Source organism: Lissotriton helveticus, chromosome 2_1 (assembly GCF_964261635.1).
Source record: "Lissotriton helveticus chromosome 2_1, aLisHel1.1, whole genome shotgun sequence".
In the NCBI taxonomy this organism is placed as follows: Eukaryota; Metazoa; Chordata; class Amphibia; order Caudata; family Salamandridae; genus Lissotriton; species Lissotriton helveticus.
The window spans coordinates 1306286559-1306312554 of NC_136059.1; the positions used below are offsets into that span (position 1 = coordinate 1306286559).

Below are 25996 nucleotides of genomic sequence, written 5' to 3' on the forward strand. Positions count from 1 at the left end.
CTGCAATCTCTGTGTAAGAAGCAAGGGAGAAATTAGAAATTACAGGAGAAATCTCGCCCTGAACTACTGATTCCCCTGCAATTCTTCATTTCTCATGTGACTTTGACAGTCCCACTTGTAATTGCCCAGGAACTCCAGCCTGTCAGTTTTACCGGTACTCACCTCATCAGTGCATCTAATGGGCCAAATGTACCATGGCGATTAGCGGACATCTTGCAATAAGGGTGTTAGCAGCAGAGTTACTTGTTCACATCACCATCGAAGCAGAGCTCTCTTAAAGCACCTCCTCAGTATGGCATTGATAAAAACATGCACAATTTTTTCCAACAATTATTTTGACATAAGCATGTCTATTTGTGAGGAGCATTTGACCTTTATAATCGGTATGCCATCGACATGTGCCTGAGCTTCCAAGCAAACTATGCACAGTGTATTTAAAGCTGAGTGCAAGAGATAGTCGCTGAGGAAACCCGCCTTTGATCATTTTTCAGTGAAAACCTGTTATTCACTGTCTTGTATTACTTGCTACCGCGCGCCAGGGAGGAAATGAAGTGACTCTTTGCAGCATTTGTCTTCATTTGACATTTTTCTGTTCTGCTGAGCAGTACTGAAGCTAGGGACATTCCAGCAGGAAATCACTTTATAGAACGAGGGTCTTTAAACTTTAGCATGCCCTTGCGTAGAATCATGGAGGGCCAGACTTGGGAACGAAAAGAGGCCCTGGTATAAATGCCCATAACAGACCCTCTCCCTTCGTCTCCTTGTGCAATCTCTCTTTCCATGCGTCTGCTCACTGCCCCTCGCCTTTTCTTCTCTCTCTCTCTCTCTCTCTCTCTCTCTCTCTCTCTCTCTCTCTCTCTCTCTCTCCCCTCCCTCTTTAATCTTTTCTCTCTACTTTTCCTCTCCCTCTTGTAGAGTCGTTAGAGACTCAGTGACCACGCGGACAACTGTTTCTGTAAGGAGCTTCTTTATTCAGGTCGTACAGGCATGGTGGTCAGTAGTGAACTGCCCTTTCTTCCCCCAGCTCCTCCCTTTCCTCCCGCCCTCGGCCTTCCCTCGGGCTGGTCCTAGTGCCTGACCAGTGTGGTCACTGGGCACTGTCCATTAACAACATTACATCTCCCCCCCTTGGTGGATGATGACACAATGACATTGTCCCTGGTCAAGTCACGAGTTCGTTTCTTTAAGGTTCTTCAATCAGACGCGATGGTTTCTTGATCACACCAAAGCCTATAGAGAACTGGGGTTTTTTAGAGGTAGGGAAATACTAGGCGCACAGCACACGGTAGTGTGAGATACTGATAGGTCAGGGTGCAAGAAGGTGAGGGGATAAATGCCCTAAACCCCTCCAATTGTGTGCAAAGCACACCAATACAAGGACAAAAAACAATGACCTGATGCACACCAATGGTTGATAGTATAGTTAAGATGTCACAATGGACATAAGTATGTACAAGTATCAACAAATGCAGAAAAGGAAAACGATGGTGATAGGATTCCTCTTTTATTGACAGGATGGCCAGCCGACACGTGTTTCGTCGTCAAGCGGTAACAGTGCAGTGCAGGAAAATCAGATCCGTGTGTGTGACGGAAGAACAAAATGTCACAATCCGGAGAGTGCTCCGTTTTTTTGGTGAAGAGGCCGGCAGGACGAGTAATCCTACTTGCGGGTTCCGGGTACGGTCACACACACGGATCTGATTTTCCTTCACCACCAATCACCCCTCAGTGGATGTTTGTCACCATTGGTGACACCGACGAACCACAGGCGTCTTGAGCACTGACTGCATATTGTTAAGCACTTTTGACGTACCAACCTTTTTATGAATTTGGAGCCACATCTTGCCTCAAGAATTTACCTGGTCTCGGGCAGAGGACGGGTCGGAATTATCACCGGCTAAGCGACCTGTGGTTCTATACCTTCGCGCTACAGCCCTGATGAGTCGTGCAAGCACTGTTACCGCTTGACGACGAAACACGTGTCGGCTGGCCATCCTGTCAATAAAAGAGGAATCCTATCACCATCGTTTTCCTTTTCTGCATTTGTTGATACTTGTACATACTTATGTCCATTGTGACATCTTAACTATACTATCAACCATTGGTGTGCATCAGATCATTGTTTTTTGTTTCTTGATCACACGTCTGGGGCGTGCTTGGAGGTCGGAGTCGTCACTCTCATTCTCGTCAGTGATCCCCCTGGGCGATGGGCTGTTGATTGTCAGTGTCTCGAGGTCTTCTGGCTCCACTTTAGGATCAGCCAGCAACTCGGTGACATTGGGTCCGCACTTTTTGAAGTATGTCACGTTTCTGGTGAGTCGCTTCCCTTCGGCCTCCGCTGTGATCATGGTTCCTTTTTGTTGGATCACTTTGAGGGGAACCTCACTGTATCGACAGTCTGTCTTCCGGTGTTGCTCTTGTCTCGCCAGCACCCAGTCTCCTTCCTTTATTTGCGGGGGGGCCGCGTGACGTCGCTCATCTGCATAGTCTTTCATCTTTTCCTTCTTTTCTTTGTCTCTTACCGCGATCTCTTCGTGCTCAGAGTCAGTATCCAGTTCTGGCGCAGTCGGGTTCATCATTGGTATTCTGGTGCGCACTGGGCGTCCTAGCATGACGGTAGCGGGACATTTGCCCGTGGTAGAATGGGGCGTGTTTCTATAGGCCCGCAGCACCTCGTCAAGTGCTGTCTGTAGGCACCTCCCGGTGATTTCTGCTTGCTGGAGGGTCCTCTTGATCGTGGCCATGAAGCGTTCAATCATTCCATTGGCCTGTGGCCAGAGGGGCGTGATCTTGCGGTGTGTGAAGTTGAGGTGTTGTGCGAACTCAGCAAAGTCGTGGCTGTTAAACGGTGGTCCATTGTCCGACTTCACCACTAGGGGGATTCCCCATGCGGCGACGACCTCATCTAGGATGGGTATGGTACTTGATGCTTTCGTGGAAGCGCACAGTTGGGCGATGGGGAATCTGGAGTATTCGTCCATGATAACTAGGACATATTGGCCCGATTTGATTGGCCCAAAGAAATCAATGGCGATGTGTTGCCAGACGCCCTCCGGTAGTGGGGACATTTGTAGCGGTGCAGGGGGGTCCGGCCGACTTACGAGTTGAAATTGCGGGCAGTCCTTCAATGTCGCCTCCACCATCTGGTCTAGGGTTGGGAACCAGACTCTTTCGCGGAGTGCTCTTTTTGTAGCTACTACACCCCGATGTCCTTCATGCGCTAAGTGAATGACTCCTTGTCTGAGTTCTCGTGGTATTACTATTCTCTTGTCTCGTAGAATGAGTCCATTGGCGGCGATCGACAGGTCTTCGTGGACATGTTTGAATGCCGCCATGTCCGTGTCGTTTTGTCCATTGCTTGGCTGGTGTCTCCAGCCGTTGGTTTGGATCATGTTTTTCACTTCTTGCAGGGTGGCATCCGTTTGTGTCGCGTCGCAGATGGCATCCAGAGGTACAGCCGGAGGCCTCGCTTGATTCACTACAAAGTGAATGTATTCGTCCGCTATTGATTGTTCTGGTTTGTTGTCTTTGATGGGGTGTCGTGACATGTAGTCGGCCGGGTTTGCATCTTTGCCAGGCTTGTGGATGATGGTGTATGTATACTCTTGCAATCTTAAGCCCCACCGCTCTATTCTTGGTGGCATTTTTGCTTTCGGGTTTCCAAAGATCGTGATTAAGGCTTGATGATCAGTTATGAGTGTGAAGTGCTTCCCAAAGATGAAGATGTGGAAGTGTTCACACGCCCAGACAACCGCCAGGCTTTCTTTTTCTGGTTGCGAGTAGGCTCTCTCTCTGTGTCCGTCAGGCTTCTGCTCGCATACGCTACTATGTGCCTTTGGTCTTCTTCCCTGTCATATTGGGCTAGGATGGCTCCTAGTCCTACCGGACTGGCGTCTACCGTTATCTCCGTCTTCATTGCGGGACTGAAGTATGCTAAATTCTTCGCTGTTTCAACAGTTCTCTTAATTTCGCGAAATGCTCCTTCACACTGGGTGGACCACTGGAAGGGTTGCCCTTGTTTAGTGAGCTTCCTCAGCGGGTAACTTAATGTAGCATAGTCGGGAATATATCTGGAGCAGTAGCTGGCCATGCCTAGGAACGAGCGTATATCGCCCACATCCTTCGGGCTTGGTTTGTCGTTTAGCGCTGCTACCTTTTCTGGGTCAGGTTTCATTCCATTTCCAGAGAATAGGTGTCCAAAGAACTTTAGTGTTGGTTTGTGCAGTTCACATTTAGCTTCGTTAAGTGTGAGGTTCGCGTCTAGCAGTGCTTGACAGACCTGATTCAGCGCTTTGTTGTATTCAGCTGTCGTTGCTCCGTATACGAGGATGTCGTCACTGTAGTTCAAAACCTGTGGGATGTGGTGTATTGTTCTCCTGATGGCCTCTTGGAATATCTCGGCTGCTGATGACACTCCGAAACTTAGCCTCTTGTATCTGAATAGGCCGAGATGTGTCGAGAATGTTGTGATGTATCTAGATCTTTCATGCAACTCTAGTTGATGGTATCCTTTGTTGAGGTCCAGTTTTGAAAATATCTTTGCTCCGTTGAGGGACGTGATCATGTCACTGATGTGTGGTCCAGGATGTCTCTCTCTTTCGATGGCCGTATTGGGCGCTCTCATGTCTACACACAGACGAACTTGACTCGTTTCTCCTTTCTTTGGGACTACCACGACCGGGGAGACCCACGGTGTCGGCCCTTCCGTTCTCTCGATGATGTCTGCTTCTAGCAGGTCGCTGAGTTCCTTCTCCACGGCTTCTTGTAGATGAAATGGTATTTTTCGGTGGTGTTGCGCCACCGGCGTGACTTGGTCATCTATGTGTAGCTTTATTTGACAGTTCTTCAGTTTTCCTAGGCCTTGGAACAGCTTTGGGAATTTTCTGATGAGTGATGGTTTGTCAGTGACTCTGAATAGGATATCTACCAGTTTCAGACGTTCGGCCGTTGCTAGGCTCAGTAGGCAGTCAGCTTCGGGCCCTTCAATGACATGGATGTACGCTGGTATTGTCTGACCTTCATATGACAAGTCAGTTTCGAACTTTCCCAGGCATGTCAGTGGCTCTTCAGCCATCCACGTGTACACCTGCACATGGGCCTCCATTAGTTCGGGCGGGGGACTCATCCGGTGATATTCAGCGGCTGGCAGATAGTTTAGCGTTGCCCCACTGTCGAGCACGAACTGCGTGGGGTGAGAGCCAATGTTGATATCCAGGCGCGGGTATTCCTTTAGTTGGTCAAGGTCTGCCACTCGATTGAGGTATTCTTTTCGAGGAACGGGTGATGGAGATTGAGATCCTCTTGAGGAGGATCGCCGAGACCGACAGGTCCTGCAGGAGCGGTCGCTTGATTGTGACGACCCAGAAGATGAGTCACGTTTGGCTTCGACAGCTCTGACATGATGGCGACTGTCTGGGTATCGTCGGTGACTTCCCTTGTGATCACTCTTCGGCACTGCCCCACACATGCTTTCAAAATGGTTGTCTCTCCCACATTTCCGGCATTTCTCACCTAGCGCTGGGCATGCATCTGCATGTGGATAGTCGTAGCCGCATCGGAAACATTTGCTGTGCTTGTCCGAGCGTCCTTTCGTGTATCTCGTGTCTTTGTGCCCTCTGTGGGACTGGTGGTGGTGTTTATTAGACCTGGACGAGCGATCACGTGGCGGAGACCGCCTGTGTTCGTGCCGAGATTGCATCCTGAATGCTTGTTCCGGTCTCTCGCTTTTCCCGCTTTCTATGCTTTTTGCGTAATCATCAGCTTGCTCCTCTACTCTCGTCATGTCCACGATTTGTGCTAGTGTGTAGCTTTTCTTCAGTAGCTTACGTCTTAATGGTTCGGAGAGGCAGCCTTCTATGACTCTTAGTCGCAGAGCGTCTTCCTTTGAAAACTTGTCAAACTCGCAGTGTTTCGCTAGGCGGTTCAGACGAGTCACGAACGCCTCCATCCGTTCACCTCTCTCTTGCACAGCTCTGTTGAGGGTGTACCGCTCATAGTCAACGTTCTTTCTGTGTAGGAATTTACCATCCAGTGCTTCCCGTGCTTTTGTGTAGGACTTCAGCGCTTCTTCTGGCAGTTCTTTCAGGACCCGGCCTCCGTCTCTGCCAATCAGGTTCCTGAGGAAAAGTAGTTGTCCTTCCTCGTCAGTTATCTTGGATGCTTTTATGAAGTCGTCGAAGTCTTCAATCCATTCTTGCCACCGCAGGCTCATGCTCCTGCCGGATTCGATAATGAGGGGTTCAGGGCGCCGCAGGAGAGATGCTCTCGACATGCTCTCAGGGGTAGGGTCGACCATTGTTTGCTCGTAGTGCCTGCCGCCTACTTCAGTCCGTATACACTCTTTGGTCCGGTCTCGTTGCACTCACCAGTGCTTGTTTGGTGTCTTCGTTGCACTCGCCAGTGTTTGTTTATAGTCTTCTGTGCACTCGCCAGTGCTTGTTTATTGTCTGCGTCGCACTCGCCAGTGCTTGTTTATTTTATTATTTTTTTTTTTTTGGGTGCACTCGCCAGTGCTTGTTTATTTTCTTCGGTGCACTCACCAGTGCTTGTTTCTTTTCTTTGTTGCACTTGCCAGTGCTTGTTCGCTACTTTAGGGCCTTTGCCTGACCCTAAAATGACCGCCGGAAATCCCTCGCAGGGGATTGGTTGATACTGCCTGACTTCAAGATGGCCGCCGGGAATCTCGTTTTCGGCGGGATTTCGGCCGATCTCATTCGATTTGCTGCCGGGAGTCTGGCTGGGTCGGCGTCGTCACTCACCGGGACCGGGGATCCGCCGCTGGAGACAGGTAGCAGGCAGTCTTCTTTCCTTTTCACCGCCGAGGTGGGCACTCGGTGGGTGGTGGTCTTGCCACGCTTCCGCCGCCGAGGTGGGCACTCGGTAGGCGCGCTTCTTGGTCTCGGTGCCGCCGAGGTGGGCACTCGGTAGGCGCACTTCTGGGTCTCGGTGCCGCCGAGGTGGGCACTCGGTAGGCGCACTTCTTGGTCTCGGTGCCGCCGAGGTGGGCACTCGGTAGGCGCACTTCTGGGTCTCTGTGCCGCCGAGGTGGGCACTCGGTGGGCCTTCCGCCGCCGAGTTGGGCACTCGGTAGGCGCTCTTCTGGGTCTCTGTGCCACCGAGGTGGGCACTCGGTGGGCCTTCCGCCGCCGAGGTGGGCACTCGGTGGGCGCTTCTCTGGTCCAATTTCGCCGCCGAGGTGGGCACTCGGTGGGCGCTTCCAGTCCGCTGTTGCCGCCGAGGTGGGCACTCGGTAGGCTTTTCACTGCAGGGCACTGCCGCTGCAGAGGTCCACACGCGCAGGCTGCGTTTACCTTCGTCGCCAGTTGTAGAGTCGTTAGAGATTCAGTGACCACGCGGACAACTGTTTCTGTAAGGAGCTTCTTTATTCAGGTCGTACAGGCATGGTGGTCAGTAGTGAACTGCCCTTTCTTCCCCCAGCTCCTCCCTTTCCTCCCGCCCTCGGCCTTCCCTCGGGCTGGTCCTAGTGCCTGACCAGTGTGGTCACTGGGCACTGTCCATTAACAACATTACACCTCTCTTACTCTTTCTCTTGAAGTCTTCCCATGCATGCTGCAATGCACCTTGGTAAAACAGAGAAATTGAAAGAGACACCATGACCGAGACACCAGGAGTGGACCTGGGTTTTCAGAACTGGCCTCCAACCCACTAGGGAATGCCTGGTGGAAAAAAAGCCCTGTCCTGCCCTGCAGTCACATGATTGGTGCCATGCAACACCGTAAAATTATCTGGCACTTATCACATCTAATGTTAAACATTGTGTAAAATCGAATATATTTTTGGGCCTGGTGACTTAGTGGAACTAATACATCACAGTAGGTCTGGGATCTTTGTATCTCAGTATTCGGTGTATTTAGTAGATAACCCCGGCCACTGGTCGTATGGATCTTTGCCCCCCCTGACAAGGAGAAATTAAAAGGCGCAATCGTATACATCAAGCACTGAGTACAGTGAAGTCCATTCGGGGCTCCCTAATAATCCAATAAAGAAAGTTAGTGTGAGTCAAAAAGTTTTGCAAACAATTCTAAAAATATTCAATTTGCTTTATTCTGCAAATATTAGTCTTTAATCATCATTATTACAAGTTCAAATAATCCATTAGTTGATATTTTAAAGCAAGCTAAAATACCAAATTAGTAAAGGTGACAAATAAAAAAGAGATGACACAACAAGCATGTTCCATAAAGGAATTTCACTAATGTTAATTAAGCATAAAAATTACTAATTCCTAATTAAACCAAGGATAAAGGTGTCAGTACAGAAACCCAATGAAGAGCTCTGATGAGAGAAAAAAGGCATACGCATGTAGTCTTTGCCCTAAAGCAAGTTCATTTTCAAGCTAGAAAGTATTCTCAGCTATAAAACAGCAGACATTTTAAAAAACAAAAGGGGCTAAAAAGGAAAATCTCTCCTGAAGAGAAATTACCCTAGAGTCCAGAGTGCTCTTGGGTTCTAGAGGCTAGCGTGCAGGGAGTCTGGGTGTCTGAATGTCTGATGAAACAAATTACACATTTACTGTTCTCGATTTCAATAGGAATTCAGAAATCCCTGGGAGCAGGTAAACTCCCTAGGTTCTCACATCTTCACAATAAACCACAGAAATAAGTCCTTGAAAATATACTTTTGTGTGGTGACTCAAATATGTCTTTCCATGAGTCACTTTTCCTGCCATCTATCTCCCTGTGTGAGAAACACACTATCAGTTCTCTAATGCCTATTCAATAACCAACAGAAGGCTTCTGGAATTTTACAGCATCTGCAGTGGGAGAGAAAAAAATCTCATGCAATACAATTGTTCAACATGGAAAACAAAGTTTAATACTAATCATTGTTAACTGAGCATCAGTAGTTAGGATAACTTAAATCACCACATTATGGTATTTCATTCGTTGACTTGCATTGCTTGAGTATGGCTACCCACTACAAAATTTAGATTTATTATATATGTATTATTTTGCATAGACTGTTTGCACTTTTCAGTTAAATGCATTGTTTACAAAACAAGGAAATTCGCGCTAGCACAGGCATCTATGTTTGACACCATAGTCACATTTTCAAATTCAAACTCGCTCTTTTAGCTTTCCAATCTTCTGCTGTTGGTAAAATAAATACTATTGTGCTGGGTAATAATAAAGATGTATGATCTGATGATAGTTTCAGTGATATGCACACTACAAATTCAAATGTTATGCTAGAGTAGTGGGGTTGGGCGATTTACAAGAAACAAAAGGCAAATTTGATATTCATTATTCAGTGCATCACAATAAAAATACACAGTGGAGGAAAATGTACGAAAATAATGCCCTCTGTTGCTTTTTTTCCTGATATAAAAATTAGTGTGTTAAAAAAGTGAATATCATTTAGGACAAATAGGTATACAGATTCAAAGAAATTCTGAAGACAAACGGTATGATTCCCTTTTATCTTCTCCCAACATTTTTAACATTCCAGATATTGTAATGGTTTCCAACTTTCCATTTTAAAAACACTTTTCGCCAAATACATGGTGAACATCCTATTGGGTTTCTGAGAAACTTGACTGGAAGCTTCAGTCTCATTTTGTGACAGAACCTTACACTCCGCCCCATAGACACCCTATGGAACCTTCCAGGGTCGGTGCAATCTAACTTTATAAAGGACTCTGTTAAATACTCTAGCAAATATGAAAGGCAAAGCACATCAAATGTCAGTGTTCACGTGCTGATAAATAGCCCCTTGTTGCATATGTGCAGGTCAGGACATCCTGCTCTAGTTCTCTTTGCAACCGTTGTTCAATGCAAAACTCAATGTCAATAATAGTCAATATGGAAAACATAGTAACATTGACTTTTTTAGTCACAAAATAACAGAGGTCATTGAAGAAGGAAATGTGGCAAAACAGTACAGGCTAAAAAATATACATGAGGTATTCCACAAAATAGGTATATGTACAAATCAGCACTGACTTGTAAGTTTATTAAAATGACTTAATTTTTTGCACTGTTTTGTGCGCAGTCCCACTAACTCACCTGTGCTGTTTTAGCACTATTCTCTTGGAGCGTGTCATTTTTATCTGGGCCTTTTGTGCAAATGTCATTTGAAAATTGCACTGCCTCTGTGTTACCTTCAGGGACGTAGCTGTTGACAATGCCTGCAACAGGGCTCCCGACAGCAGTGGTGGTTGACAGGGAATGGGGTGGTTGGGACATGAAAAAAAGGAACTATAAAAAAAAACACGTATCCCTTTGGCAGGCAGCGTCTTGGCTCTGCTTCCCTTCTGACGAGCCCCGGAACGGAATGCAGAAAGCACACAGGCTCCCCTAAGCCAATCATAACACTGTAATGCAGCATTATGATGGGTCTTAGTGCCATGGTTCGGCGCTCAGACGGGAACAGGGAGCCGGCGCATGTTGCCCCTTAAGGCTCTAATGCACATGCCATAGGTCAAACCAACATGCGCACTTAAGTGCATGAATCACTCTTCCTCCCTGTGCCACCAGCCTTGCCTGCCTCGCCCTAACCCAGACCCGCAGCAACAAAAAATACAATGATAATAATGTTATCATATTATTCTTCCTTTTTTCACTGCTCTGCGAGAAGTGCAACAATGCTCCTCTGCCTTAGTGGAGGAGCCACCCCTGCCAGGTGGTGATGTGACCATGGAACCCCAATTATGACTGTATTTTACTACCAAACCATAGATTGAGGGTCCATTTTCCTTGCTTACATCTAGACCCAACCACTTTTGCTATGTCACTGATCTATACACAACCTGTCCCTGAAAGTAATGTAAATGTAAATTGATACTTGTATAGCACACTACTTACCCGCAAGGGTCTCAAGGCGCTTGTACGAATACCTCTGTGGAACCCATCCTGGCTTTCCCTGTGAGGTGTCCACTCCTGGGCACCCCAAGGTGGAGGCCAGGCATCCTTAGCGTTGTGGGGGCCATTGTGGAGATTAAGCAAGCTATTGCCCAGAGTTGCAGAGTGGGACTCCATGATTGGAATAGGCACCGAGGTGGGAATTATCAGGTACGTGGAATTTTTGAGCCCAAGACCCCGGGAATTGAACCCTGGTCCCGGGCCAGACCTCTGCATCAGGGTCTGCCGCTCTAACCATTAAGCCACACTTCTCCAGTAATAGCTAGCAAGGCATCCTAATATATGATGTCCATGCCCTAGGCATTCCCTTCTTATCACAATGACGGTGGAGGCACCATAATATTATCAACTCACAATGGGTCACATATTCAAATGAAATGAAAGGTGTTTCAGAGGATCAGAAATTAGGGAGTTTCATGCTTAAAAGTCCCCCCCTTAAATATTAATTCTCAAGTATTTCTTACTAAGTTCCCTGCTGACCTGATTGGTAATGTACAGAATGACAGAACAACATCTGTCGTTTATGTTTCAGGGTTTAGTATATTTCCACTGTTACGTCCGTGCGAGGATTCGCGTGGCATATTTTATAGCGGCCTGGATTAAGAAAAAAAGGCAAGCAAAGAAGCGTGAAACGCAAGATATTATTTCCCTAGAAGGATGTTCAGGAGATAAATGAAAATGGCCCGCAGCTGTGACACTCCCGCTGTTTAACTAGAGCAGTCGGTTCTCGTGCTACCCTCCATTGACGTTAAAGGTTTAATGAAGCACATTGAACATCAAGGAGCAGGCTGAGAGGCCGGCAAAATGAATATTAAGGGGTTTGTTTAGAGCGGGAAGCGCATTGTGCACCATAATCAGTGCTTAATTTGTGCCGGTGGGTGCACCAGAGCTCATTTTTCATCATCTGACTTTGATTCAGAGGAAGAGAGAAAAAAGTAAGAAAACGGATAAAGACGAAGGAAGAAAAAGATCTAGAAATACAGGAAAAAGTGCTGACTGCAAAAAGCAGAGATTTAAAAAAAACTTGTAAGGTGTAGAAAGATCAAAGAAAGTGTCATGGAATGTAATAAAGATTAGGCAGAATTGGTATTCAATAATCCCAGCATTCGGCAGCACCTACTGTGGGCTTTTAAAAAAAGTTTTGGGTCACTGCATAATTTTTTTAACAACTTATACACCACTCCAGATACAATTGTGAAGAGCATTTCATAACAGTGAATGCATGCAATATTTTCAGTGTTCATGCAGAAGTGTATGATTGTGTAAAATATGGGAGTAAGATATAAAATGCCCTAATATTGTTACGTGTCCATCAACAAGTTTAGGGTTTGAGTCCATCCCACCACTCCATGACAGCAATTCTCACCCATATAAGTTGATCCCACAGATCAGCAAGGTCGGAGTATACGTTTAGCAGGCAGCCCCTCACAAAACGCTATTCCTCCCCCATCCCACATCATACATAAATCCTCCTAATATAAACAATGATACATAGACTCTTAACCTTTTCAACCACACCATTTGGTAACATCCCTAAGACCAGACATGATGTAAAAACACAGCCATCTCTCATCTGCCCTGCCTCTGTGTCCTTTGACTCTTTGGAAGTGTTAGACTGGGGTATCAGGCACTCAGGCACTGCTAGATGGGTCAGCTAGAAAGGGCCATTAAGAGAGATGCTTATTTGGTCCTGTGATCTGTGGCAGGATCAAAACACTGGCCCACACATGGGAACTTTGAAGCCGGCTCATCTGACAGTGCCAGAATGCCCGACAGGTTGGTTCAGCACTAGACTCCAGAGACATAGGGAAGATGGCACACCACACCAGTCCTTCTAATGTGTGCCTCTACTGAATGAAGGCCACCCATTACGCCTAAGGACCATGAATATCTGTGCGATATGGGAGTTGAAGGGGGACTGGCATCACATTCTTCGGGAGGGGGGGGACATAATTTTGTGTTACGTCACTGTATGCACAAATAGCTTGACTGGCATTCTTCTAAATGAATAACATCCTGTGGTTTAGATTCCCTGTATGCCCCAATCTCGAATTAATAGGACAATAACCATATATATGTAACCTGTCAACCCCCAACATTGACAATGAAGAAAACATACGAAAAGGACAGTTAAGGACCTTTTGTTTCCAAGGGGTTCTCCCATTGAGACATAAGCAAAATCATGTTGAAAAGATAGATGGCATGAGAAATTCTCAATTTTTGAGAAAATATAAAATATACACAACTGTTTGTCACCAGTGTTTTGACTACATTGCCAACATTCTATTTTCTCTGAACAAAGGATTTCACTACCACGAGGCTATCCTGGTAGTATGAGTAGTCTGTATAAATCCCTGTAAACTAAACTAACCTTTAAGCTAAACTAAACTTAACTTACTAAACTAAACTAAACTAAACAAACATAATCAATAAACACTGACGATTGTGTAACATATATCTATTGCATATTTTTTATATATTAAAAAACTGCACCAACATTTCCAAAATGACACACTGCAATTTAGGACTAAGGAAGTAAAATGGTGTTTATTTCTTACCTTAAAAGGATATGGCGTTTCTGCGATGGGACTTATCGGGAGGGAAGCGTTGCTACTGCCTGGACTCATATCTGTGCTCTGTAAAGCAAGTGCATTAGACTTAATTCAACGGCTTGTTATGTAATGTTAATTTCCAAAAGCGGTCCGGCCCTAAAGGTCGTGGCACTAAACTGATACCAGGAGAGAAGAAAAAGATTAGGATTAATTAATGAAAAGTATGTCTGTGGAAAAACAGGTTGTTATGATTTATTCCTCTGGAGTACTACTCTACAGGATGGCTACCAGTGAACAATATGTGAGCTTTCCTACACTTAGCACAATACGTTTAAAATAAACTAGTACACCTGTATCAATTGTAATCTTTCTCTTTATTGTAGAATGTCCCAAAAGAGCAGGCACTTCCTACCTAGATCATCTGCTAACCAAAATACAATATAAAAATTCGACACCAACATTTAATCCTCAATAGATTTATTGTAATTACATCTTCTGCATTTCCATGAAGGGTCCCAAACAGGACCAGACACACCTTTCATAAAGAAAGATTGTCTATGTAACGCAAAGTTGCATTCAAGGGGGAATAATGTTATACAATGTCTCAGTAGGATGCTGTTAGAATAGAATCATTAAGATAAAAGATGGATACAGGGCAGTGTTGTCTTAACACAGGGGCACAATGGGCTGTTGCTCGAGGGCCCCAAACCATAGGGGCCTCATGCAGACCAGAATTTAACACACATTTTCCATTACACATATTTTATTCTATGAGTGGTTTTGTAGGCAGGGCCCAGTGCAGTGCTTTGTCCAGGGGCCTATAATGTTGTTAAGACGGCCCAGATACAGAGTGATAGTTTTCAAGAGGAAAATCACTCCATGGAATTTGATTATGGAGATGCTACACTTGATGAGTACCAGAGGAGGAGAGTGAACAATCCTAGGTAATTGGATGGAGGCAGACATCACATGAGTGGTAGTAAAAGTAAAGGTAATGGCGCCTTCTTCAGCGTCTTAGAGGGTGGCATTATTCTTAGCTTTTCTTTTAAATCCTGAAACAGAAAAGTTGAAGCTCTTCCAAAGCATTTATTTATTTATTTTGAAAGTTTTATATAGCGCGAACATGACCACCGAGGGTATCAGAGCACTTTACAGTTTATTCATCAGGAAGAATACAATCAATCAAAACAACATCAACAAAAACGACAGCCCAGCAGCTAGGCCATGAATCTACGTTTCTGGCCCTGAATCAGATGGGGAGGCCTGACAGAGGAAAACATTTCTTCATCAGGATCCCTTTGACCTCTGTTTTGAAGAGGACTGTGGAGGAATTCACCCAGACTTCGGAGGGAAGGGAGTTCCACATCCTCAGTGCCACACCTGAGAAGGCTCGATTATGTGTATTTTTTTTCTTACATTTTTGTGGTTTGAGTAAAAGGGTGCTGGCGCTTCTGGAGGCTCTGGACCCACATGAGAGCTCCAGTTTCTGAGTGAGGTACAGTGGGGTCTTGAAATGTATGGCTTTGTGTGCCATACATACCATTTTTAACTGTACCCGAGGGAAGCCAGTGCAGGGCCAGCAAGCTTGGAGAAATATGGTCGAATCTGTTAGTGCCAGTTATGAGCCTAGCAGCAGAATTGAGGGCAACCCTAATAGGAGCTGTCTTTAAGAAATCTGCAAAGCGTTGCGCTACCATAGTCCAACTTGGAGATCACTAGTGCTTGCACAGCCACCTTTCGGTCCTAAGCCGCTAGATAGGGTTTGCATTCAATACAAGTGTAAAACTGCTCCACACCTTCACAAATGTTGGAGAAAGTCAATGAACACTCAGAGGTAACCAAGACTTTCAATAGCGAATCCAAAACACACCAGCCATTTGACCCACAAATCACATAATATGCTTTTAATTGTAGTTCACTGGCAGCAAAATGGAAAGTTAAGTTAAATTTTGAAAGGAGACAAAGCTCAATATACTTTACCTGTCAAAGATGCTGGAGTGTCTAGAGACATTCATCTACTGGCACAATTCACCCAATAACTTATCGTCATTTATAATTGCAAATGGTAATTAATAGTGAGATCAACAGAGGACTCCATGTTAATATAGTGAGGAAAAATATAGTAGGGCCAAAATATTAAGACCTAAATATCGAGATCTGAAATGTTTTGATGGTAAGTGCATATAGATAAGCATAGATGTACGATTATTAACTCCCAGTCTACATACATGGAAGATATATATTTATTTAATTATAAAGTACTGTGAAGTTACATGTATGCGGAGTTAAGTATAGTAAACCTATACTTATCTGTATATACTTACCTTGTCGATATTATGGACATCACTATTTTACTCATGAAATTTTTGGCAATTTCGCGATCTGCGAATCTCGTGAAATTGCTGAAAACTTTGCGAATTCGTGAGCGGGCGGATTTTTTTTTTTGGCCCCAGGAATCACAGTTAAGGCAGGTGCTCGAGTTGAAGCTAACTTTGTAACCATTTTAGAATGGCGCCGGCAAGCTGCCAGAGTGCTTGCTGGCGCCATTCTAAAATGGTAACAAAGTTAGCTTCAACTCGGGCACCTGCCTTAACTCTGTAAGTGCTTCCTGTGGGCCAAAAATTAAACCTCAACAGGAAGCACTTACAGATATAAATAAAGCAGCTGCCCGAGTTGAAGCTCAAATTCAGTAACGTTTTAATCAGCCCAAAACATTAGTGAGCACGGTCGAGGCTGGGCAAGTGTGCTTTAACCCCATATCTGTAATACCTGAGGGAGGTTTTTGCATCCCTGAGTTTCTCTAGCGCAATCCCCATTCCTGTGACCAGGAGACTGCTTTCTCCTCAGCTGCTGCCCTGCTCGCTCTCTGACCCTTTATACACGAGGCATGTTGACACGGTTAGAAGCCCCGCACCACACACTAGCGGTATCAAACGTCTTCCCGCCCTTTCCCAACTATGATGGACAGCTCACTCAAGGGACCTCGGCGCATTTTGGCGCGGTGGAAAGTTACAGGCACACATGGTCAGTGGAGACAAATCTTCTGGCCCTACGCAGCTGCAGTGTAGGAAAAGCACTATCATTTACCCAACGAGGTAGCACTTACTGGATTAGCCAGTAGTACTCCAGTTGAGTAGAGGTATTGCACAAAACGGTGGCATCTTCGTGGATAACTATGCAGGGCAGGATTCATTCTGGCACGAGGCTCCCGTCACAAAAATTAAACCTCAACAGGAAGCACTTACAGATATGAATAAAGCAGGTGCCAGAGTTGAAGCTCAAATTCAGTAAGTTTTAATCAGCCCAAAACATTAGTGAGCTTGGTCGAGGCTGGGCAAGTGTGCTTTAACCCCATATCTGCCGTCGAAAATTAGCTGTAATACTCGAGGGAGGTCTTTGAATCCATGAGTTTCTCGAACGTAATCCTCGTGTAGTTCCTGTGACCAGGAGGCTGCTTTCTCCTCACCTGCTGCCCTGATCGTTCTCTGACCCTTTATACACGAGGCATGTTGACACGCATAGAAGCCTCGCACCACACACTAGCGATATCAAACTTCTTCCCGCCCTTTCCCAACTATGATGGACATCTCACTCAAGGGAACTCAGCGCCTTTTTGGCGCGGTGGCAAAGTTACAGGCACACATGGTCAGTGGAGACAAATCTTCTGGCCCTTTACGCAGCTGCAGTGTAGGAAAAGCACTATACATTTACCCAATGAGGTAGCACTTACTGATTAGCCAGTAGAAATTACTACAGATGAGTAGATGGAATCGCAAAAAATCCGCGATTTCGCGGGAAAATCTGCAAATTAGCGGACTTTTGTGCGATTTCGCGCTAATTCGCAGACCGCAGATCCGCAAAATTCGCCCATACTTAATTTTGATCGCACAATATTTATTTTTTGATAGTCTGGTCGAAACAAATGGTTGAGTTATATGAACTGGGAAAAGAAAACCACCAAAAGAGTGTATTAAATGCCAATAAAGTGTCTTTTTGATGTGCATCATTTTAGAGAGCGTTCGCCCTGCCAAATAGTCTAATATTACATATTTAGGACAGAAACATACAGGAATGACACTTTGGGCAAGCTTTTCCACTCCCTAGACAAAAGAGATCTGTAAAACTCTACAGATTCCAGCTGCCACTTGCTTTGATTTCAGGCAACAAACGTGTTTTGAAATATTCAAAACTGAACTTCAATATACTTTTGATTCCGTGAGTTTACAGCAAATCCTTTAAAATTTGTGCTGAAAATTTACATTTTGACATCATGTTTATGGGGTTCAATTGAGATAATGGCACATGGTGCATTAACAATTTGTGGTGACAATGTAATATGTTAAGGACTTAGGGCACATTTATGATAATATCTTGCTTCGCAGGAAGTCACCTTACTGCGCTGCGTGATAGGGAAAGGGCAGGAATGTGCTATGTTTAACATAATACAGCACACTCCTGCCTTTTCCCTGCACTGGCGCACAATATGCTGCCTAGTGCCAATGCAGGTGCCCTTACACCAGGGTGCTAGGGTGCCAGCATTGTAAGCAGGATTGTTTTTGTGCAGGAAGGGACACGTTCTTGCACAAAAACAATCCTGAGAATGCAGAATGCATCACACATAGAAAGAGGAAGTAATGATAAGAATTAGAACATTGTAATGTTGGGAGCTCCATTGAAAACAATGGAGTGCTCCTTGCTTCTACGGGCCGGTAAAGGCTTGTAGAGCAACATTCCAATGTTTTAACAAAGGCCTCTCAGAGCTCGAGGGGATTTAAATCTCCTTGAGCTTCGTGAAGCCTTTGTTTTATTTGTTAGAACATTCTGCCCTCTAGTCGCAGAATGTTCTAATGGCCTTATAGCCCTCTGTAGCAGGGCTATACCTGCTATTAAAGTCCCTTCTCTTGTTAATGTCCCTCACCTTCGGCTCGGGCCTTTAAAGCGGGAGCGGGCCTTTAATAGCCGGTATAGCCTGCTATGGCGGGCTATAAGGCTGTAATAAAGATATTTGTCCTAGTTAAGTCTCAGCTAGGAAGGGGAAGCATGTAGGGAATAGTTATGTTCCACCCATGGAATGCTTTCCTGGGGAAGAGTAGTGCAACGCAGTGCTTTGCGCTTCACTGCACTGCTCTGCGGTGCTCTAGATTTATCAAGCCACGCATGGCCAACTTAAGGGTTGCATCGCTCCTTCGCCCCAATGCATGGGACAAGGGCGATGCAACTCTTTAATAAATATGCCCCAAAGAAAGAATATACTTTTGCTGTGAATTGCACTGTTATTTTTGTTCTAACATAGATGTTTATGTGGCTTCCTAATGTTTCCAATAAATCGTGAATAAAGATTGAAACTCACTGAATCAAAATTATACTAAAATGTAATATTATCTTAAGAAGTCCTTCCTTCATTTAGAAAACACATTTGGATATTTCAATACAATTGAGTCCTGAGTACAAGCAAGTGGAAGGAGAGATTTGGACAGTTTTGTTGATCTGTTTTGATTCAGACTGGGATGTGAGGACACCACATCTGTGCACCAGAAACTCTTTCCAACAATCCATTTCCGAATTTGTTACATTACAACATATAGTGTGCCACCAGATGTTGTGATTTTTTTATTTGATTTTCATTCTTTCATTCGGTAAGCCAGAATTGGGCTGGGCCCAGCATGTCTCACTAGAAATCAGTTGTCTATATTTAGCTAATACCAAATATCAAGAAACTGAGGTCTGCTTCAATTGATTTGAGAAAGTTCTGAGAACAATTCAGAGAAAAACTTTATTACAATCTGATAAGAAATACGATTTGATGGAATGTGCAGCTGAATGGGTCGAGGCACTAATGAAAAAAGTGGCATCAGCACAGCAGAAAAAAACTAGCCTAGAGCTGCTAATAAGTTTGCTCAAGGGCATGATGCAGGTGTTATTGTGTGCGCGGCTCAGGGCTGGGCCTTGGCTAACCTTGCACATAAATTACTTTTTCACTCACCCAAAGAGAGGAAATGAGACTTGTTATGTACAGTAAGAAAGGAATAAAACATTGTCAAGGCAGATCCCTCTAACATAAACACTATCATGAGACCAATCAATGTAGGGCACAGACCTTTCAGTGAGTCATGACTACTGCCAGTTAGAAAATAGTATGGAAATTGTTAGTTTCAATGCAAGTCATCAAATGTGTTAATAGAAATGGAAGACAATCACTTTTCTTAAGTCTAGAGACGTGTCCAGTGGCAAAAGATGAAATAATAGGTTTCTGCTACATAGGGATAACTGGTGCTTTTATTTCTTTGAAAATACTGTCAAACTATCCCGTGGATAACACACATTCTATTTCGCTCAATAAAGCGCAGAGGCTCTTTCAAGCAATGTAAATAAAATTGGCTGAGATAGGCCTGATTAGAAGTTTCCTGTAATTCAGAAACACACAAGCTCATACGTTTGCTAGTTTAATTACCTCAATATAAGCGAAATAGGTCTAAAACACCCAGAAATTATTTGGTTGCAACATTAAAGACTAAGGGCCACATTATGATGGCGGGCGGATTGCCACCGCTGGGCCGGCGGTGCCGATCCGCCCGTCACATGTCCCTGGTTCTTCCCCGCCATATTAGTATGGCGGGGGCACTGCGGCGGATGGAAAGACCGTCCGCCGCTTTTTCGCCAGTCGTAATCTCGACTTGCGGAACTTGGCATGGGCAAGGTGGCAGACACAGTGTGGTGCCTGTCATGTTGTGCATGCCAATGCACAATCGCCATTCATAACATAGTGGTGGAAGGTGCTGTGAGCACCGCCCGCCACAATGTCATTAATGCGGGTTGCCACCGCCACGGTGGTGGTGGCAATGCATCCTAATTGACGGTGCGAGACCGCCACACCACTGGCGGCCGGTCCTGGCACCGCAAGGGTGGCGGGCAGACAGGAGTCCGCCCGCCATCCAAATGGGGCCCCAGGTCTGGAAACAGAGTTCATGATTACATGAAATTATGTGGCCACCGCACTGGGACTTTGCTGCTCATTGTTTACATGTCATTTTTCATTTAACAATCCCTTGCATCAATAAGATTTTGTCAATATAAATCCATTTAGCATGTCACGTAGGCAGTGACGACTCGCACAGGTAAGCTTGGTGAGGCGGTGGGGCGGGGGTGTAAGTGACAAATGATGGAATAGGTCAAATAAAATAAATAAATAAAACCACTTACCTTGCACTCACCGTATTGCCTACGTAAGTGGTTTTATTTATTTATTTTATTTTACCTAGAACATCATAATAAATAGGGGGTATCACTTTAAATAAAGTAAACCCATTATCTTTATATTGCAATTATCAATAAGCATGTTTAACTGCAATGCTTATTACCAATAAATTATTTAATTGATCATCAAAAAACCACATTCAACATTATATTGTCAATAAAACTTTTAAAATGAACATAACAAGTGTCTAACTTTCTTATACACCTTCAAGTCTCATTAAATGCAGCTGTAAAACCAACCCCTAGAAGGTACTGCACTCCAAGCTGAAGAGCAAAAGCACCTGCTTTAGGAAATGCTTGAAACCAAAGGAGAAGTCTGCGCAGGTCGGGTTTCCTGAATCCTAGGAGACTAATTTTACAAGTTAGTCTGGGGATATTGCACTCTCGGCAGCCCCCACAATATCTGTTGGTGGTGCCCTTGTCAATTTTGATGCGACCACAAGCACCATTATTTAATCCAACTAAGCCCTTCAGGGCACTATGCAGCTCTTCCAGAAGGAGTATTGAATTTTATAATAGTAACTTTATCTTTACAGGAGTGCCCTTTTCCCACCCGGAAACCCCTGTCCTTCAGGGCACTTGGGCCATGCAAGGAGCCAACTCCTGTTTTGCCTGGCAGTCTTTACGCATGACCAGCACTGTCCTCACTGATAGAGCAGATGGCAGTCTTCCTCTCCCTTCCTACTCTGTGGGGGCCCTAGGTGGTAGCTGCTCTTCTACCCACCCCCAGTCATAGGCATGGGGAGCGGGGGGATCCTCATTGAGGTTGAGCAATGGTGCTCACCCTCTCCTCTTTTTGGCTCGGGGTCCCTGGATTTCCTCCTCAGTAGGACACAATTGGCCCCTTGGGTCAATAGGGATATGGTAAGGGTTGGCCCTCACATGACAGCTCCACCTACCAGATTTTATAATGTAGGTTGTGTCATCCCATGGGGGATTCACCATCCCCAAGGTAAATCAGGACAATAGCAGCAGAGTCCTATGTGCTCCATCGCTTGGGTTGGGCATTTTCAAATAGGCCCATCTTTTAATGGGTATATATTGGCCACATATGACTGATTTGACAATCTTGTGCTCATTTTGCTCCTGGTGGTGAGCCCTTGCCACATGGAGCCTCTGTAGCAGCTTTCCTTCCTACCTTCCTGGGTGTCCGGTGCCTTTCTCCTTCCGCTTGACACAGAAGTCCAGATCGTCCCCCAACTGTTCCTTACAGGGTGTAAAGGAATCAGCCTCACTGGTACTGGAGAGACCCACTGGTCCTGTGGTCAGCTGTGGGAAAAGTACTTAGTCCATTAGGGCATCAGGAGGCATGTCAATTCAGTTGTCCATGGTACTGCTGCCATCCAGCTCTAGTGAGCAACTCCAACAACAACGTTTTCCTTTATGCAAGAGTTTTTAAATGGGGTGACATTTCTAAAAGCCAAGCATCCCTGACCAATCCTAGGGTGCCATAACACACCTTCACCCCTGTATCCACCACTGTTTCAACCCTCCTGCACAACATCAAGTGCTTGCTGTTCCCATCACCTTTGGGGATCCGACCTCCACACCTCTCTGACATCACTACCAGGGAGTTTCCCCCCAAAACGCCTAAGGCAGAGTCCCCTCCTGGATTGGCTTCATTTGTCTGGGCTCCCTCATTTATTTGTTGGGCTTGGAATATCTCAACTCTGGTACAGTGTGACAGCTAATTAACAGATGTAGATTTTCTTCCTCACCCTTTCATCCTCAGTAGCTGAGTGAAGCACTGTAAAGTGCTCCTTTTGTGTGGGGAGGCCTTTGTTCCCTCCGCTGGGGAGCAATGTAATTAACATGGGCCAGCAGGGTAACAAAAAGCCTGGACTGAGATACTGAGCTGAGTCAGAGAAATATGAATATTCTGGGCCATCCATAAGGGGTACATGTATGTGCTTGGGGCTTTCATATTAAAACTTGACCACATGTTTCCCCACAGTTTAATACCTTACTGAACTTTGGAGGCCAAGTTAAGTGAAGCTGCACTCTAAGGCAGATTTCCCCTTAGGTGTACAATACAGTGTCACTGCAGACAAAACAGTAAAACCTACTGACTTTAACTATGAGTGCCCACTAATTTTATAAAGCCAATCCCAGGTCAACATCTAATCTGGCCGAGTCCGGTATGCACCAAACTACATATGCGAAGTTACTGGGCTGCGCCCAATAGTAGTCTCACACATGCAGCCCACACATGTGTACACAAGTGTACAAACACATGTTGGCATGTAACCAATCAAGTGCCCATTACCTTAGTTGCATCACAGTGGCTTTATCTTAAATGGTGGACAGTGGGGGTAAGCTTGCATAGACCATTTATCATGTGATTACCTTGGGTGAGACACAAGTCATGAGACTCTCCCACAGTAAAAAGTCTAAAACCGGGTGATCAAAAAAATATAAGTTTACCAAATGGGCCAAACCCAATTGCAACAACCTCCTTGAGTGATTGTGATCTAGAACTTTGTAATTAATCATGTGGCTTAGTATCTGTTGGGACAGAAAAGTCCTCCACATGATAAGAGATGTGTACCACTGCCCCGAGTGCCCAAAGGTACTGCTGTCTGGATCCCTAATGCAGATTGTTTTGTAATAGGCAAGCATAAATCATGCAATAATATGGACCTGTCCCACAGATTATGGTCTTGTTGGACCTGGAGGGGCACCCAAGCGCTATTCTCATAATGGTGGAAGGCTCCCGCCTTTAAGCAAATTAGCGTGGTGGTGGAAGCATACCAGGTAGTGATCAGTAGCTGTGAACAGGACCTTTTTACCCTGTGTCTCTGGAGAAAAGCATACTGGCTCACTCACCTTTTTAAGGTTCTGCTGCTGTGTGCTTAACTCACCATTGAAAAACATTAGGAAGATGTGGAATGCTGCACAGCACAGGAGTAGGTACTCCATGCTGATTGTATGTGTGTCTGGAAAGGGTACTGTACTGGGATAGAGCTGTACTGTTCAGTATGTGTATGGATAGTGCTTGTGGTGGGTATATGTATGCCTTTAAGGAATACATAAGGGGGGGGTGGTGATGGACGGAGCATTTGAATCAATCAAACAAACACTCACACCCAGTCAAAAGATCTGGGTTTAATCCATCACCGTTCTTTAGCCCACTCTGCCACCCCAGTTCAGACATGGCTATATGGAAATCAGTCTGACCCTGTGCCTCATGGGAACAGTCCAGCCCGAACTGCCAAGCCATGTCTTCCCTGGACCGGAAACAAGCTTCCGAGGACCGGTTTATGGCATTCCAGCGGTCTTCAGCCCGGCTTGCTTGAATCCAGTGGCAAAGTGAGCAAGGGACTCACGTCTGAGCATACCCTGCCACACTTATAGCGGCCAAAAGCGGTACAAAAGGGGGTGGTGATGGACGGAGCATTTGAATCAATCAAACACTCACACCCAGTCAAAAGATCTGGGTTTAATCCATCACCGTTCTTTAGCCCACTCTGCCACCACAGTTCAGACATGCTATATGCAAATCAGTCTGACCCTGTGCCTCATAGGAACAGTCCAGCCCGAACTGCCAAGCCATGTCTTCCCTGGACTGGAAACAAGCTTCCGAGGACCGGTTTCTGGCATTCCAGCCGTCTTCAGCCCGGCTTGCTTGAATCCAGTGGCAAAGTGAGCAAGGGACTCACGTCTGAGCATACCCTCCCATACGTATAGCGGCCAAAAGCGGCACAAAAGGGGGTGGTGATGGACTGAGCATTTGAATAAATCAAGCACTCACACCCAGTCAAAAGATCTGGGTTTAATCCATCACCGTTCTTTAGCCCACTCTGCCACCCCAGTTCAGACATGGCTATATGCAAATCAGTCTGACACTGTGCCTCATGGGAACAGTCCAGCCCGAACTGCCAAGCCATGTCTTCCCTGGACCGGAAACAAGCTTCCGAGGACCGGTTTCTGGCATTCCAGCCGTCTTCAGCCCGGCTTGTTTGAATCCAGTGGCAAAGTGAGCAAGGGACTCACGTCTGAGCATACCCTGCCACACTTATAGCGGCCAAAAGCGGTACAAAAGGGGGTGGTGATGGACGGAGCATTTGAATCAATCAAACACTCACACCCAGTCAAAAAATCTGGGTTTAATCCATCACCGTTCTTTAGCCCACTCTGCCACCCCAGTTCAGACATGGCTATATGCAAATCAGTCTGACCCTGTGCCTCATGGGAACAGTCCAGCCCGAACTGCCAAGCCATGTCTTCCCTGGACCGGAAACAAGCTTCCGAGGACCGGTTTCTGGCATTCCAGCCGTCTTCAGCCCGGCTTGCTTGAATCCAGTGGTAAAGTGAGCAAGGGACTCACGTCTGAGCATACCCTGCCACACTTATAGCGGCCAAAAGCGGTACAAAAGGGGGTGGTGATGGACGGAGCATTTGAATCAATCAAACACTCACACCCAGTCAAAAGATCTGGGTTTAATCCATCACCGTTCTTTAGCCCACTCTGCCAACCCAGTTCAGACATGGTTATATGCAAATCAGTCTGACCCTGTGCCTCATGGGAACAGTCCAGCCCGAACTGCCAAGCCATGTCTTCCCTGGACTGGCAGGGTATGCTCAGACGTGAGTCCCTTGCTCACTTTGCCACTGGATTCAAGCAAGCCGGGCTGAAGACGGCTGGAATGCCAGAAACCGGTCTTCGGAAGATTGTTTCCGGTCCAGGGAAGACATGGCTTGGCAGTTCGGGCTGGACTGTTCCCATGAGGCACAGGGTCAGACTGATTTGCATATAGCCATGTCTAAACTGGGGTGGCAGAGTGGGCTAAAGAACGGTGATGGATTAAACCCAGATCTTTTGACTGGGTGTGAGTGTTTGATTGATTCAGATGCTCCGTCTATCACCACCCCCTTTTGTACCGCTTTTGGCCGCCATAAGTGTGGCAGGGTATGCTCAGACGTGAGTCCCTTGCTCACTTTGCCACTGGATTCAGGCAAGCCGGGCTGAAGACGGCTGGAATGCCAGAAACCGGTCCTCGGAAGCTTGTTTCTGGTCCAGGGAAGACATGGCATGGCAGTTCGGGCTGGACTGTTCCCATGAGGCACAGGGTCAGACTGATTTGCATATAGCCATGTCTGAACTGGGGTGGCAGAGTGGGCTAAAGAATGGTGATGGATTAAACCCAGATCTTTTGATTGGGTGTGAGTGTTTGATTGATTCAGATGCTCCGTCTATCACCACCCCCTTTCGTACCGCTTTTGGCCGCCATAAGTGTGGCAGGGTATGCTCAGACGTGAGTCCCTTGCTCACTTTGCCACTGAATTCAAGCAAGCCGGCCTGAAGACGGC

General features: G+C 45.8%; 1 protein-coding gene across 1 annotated transcript in view; it reads right to left on the bottom strand.

The window, feature by feature from the left end:
- Positions 1–25996, bottom strand: part of CCSER1 (coiled-coil serine rich protein 1) — a 2545713-nt gene that overhangs the window by 768240 nt on the left and 1751477 nt on the right. The window contains exon 7 of the mRNA XM_078676231.1: positions 13439–13516. Within this exon, the coding sequence (XP_078532357.1) occupies positions 13439–13516 (78 nt within the window). The remainder of the gene's footprint in view (positions 1–13438; positions 13517–25996) is intronic.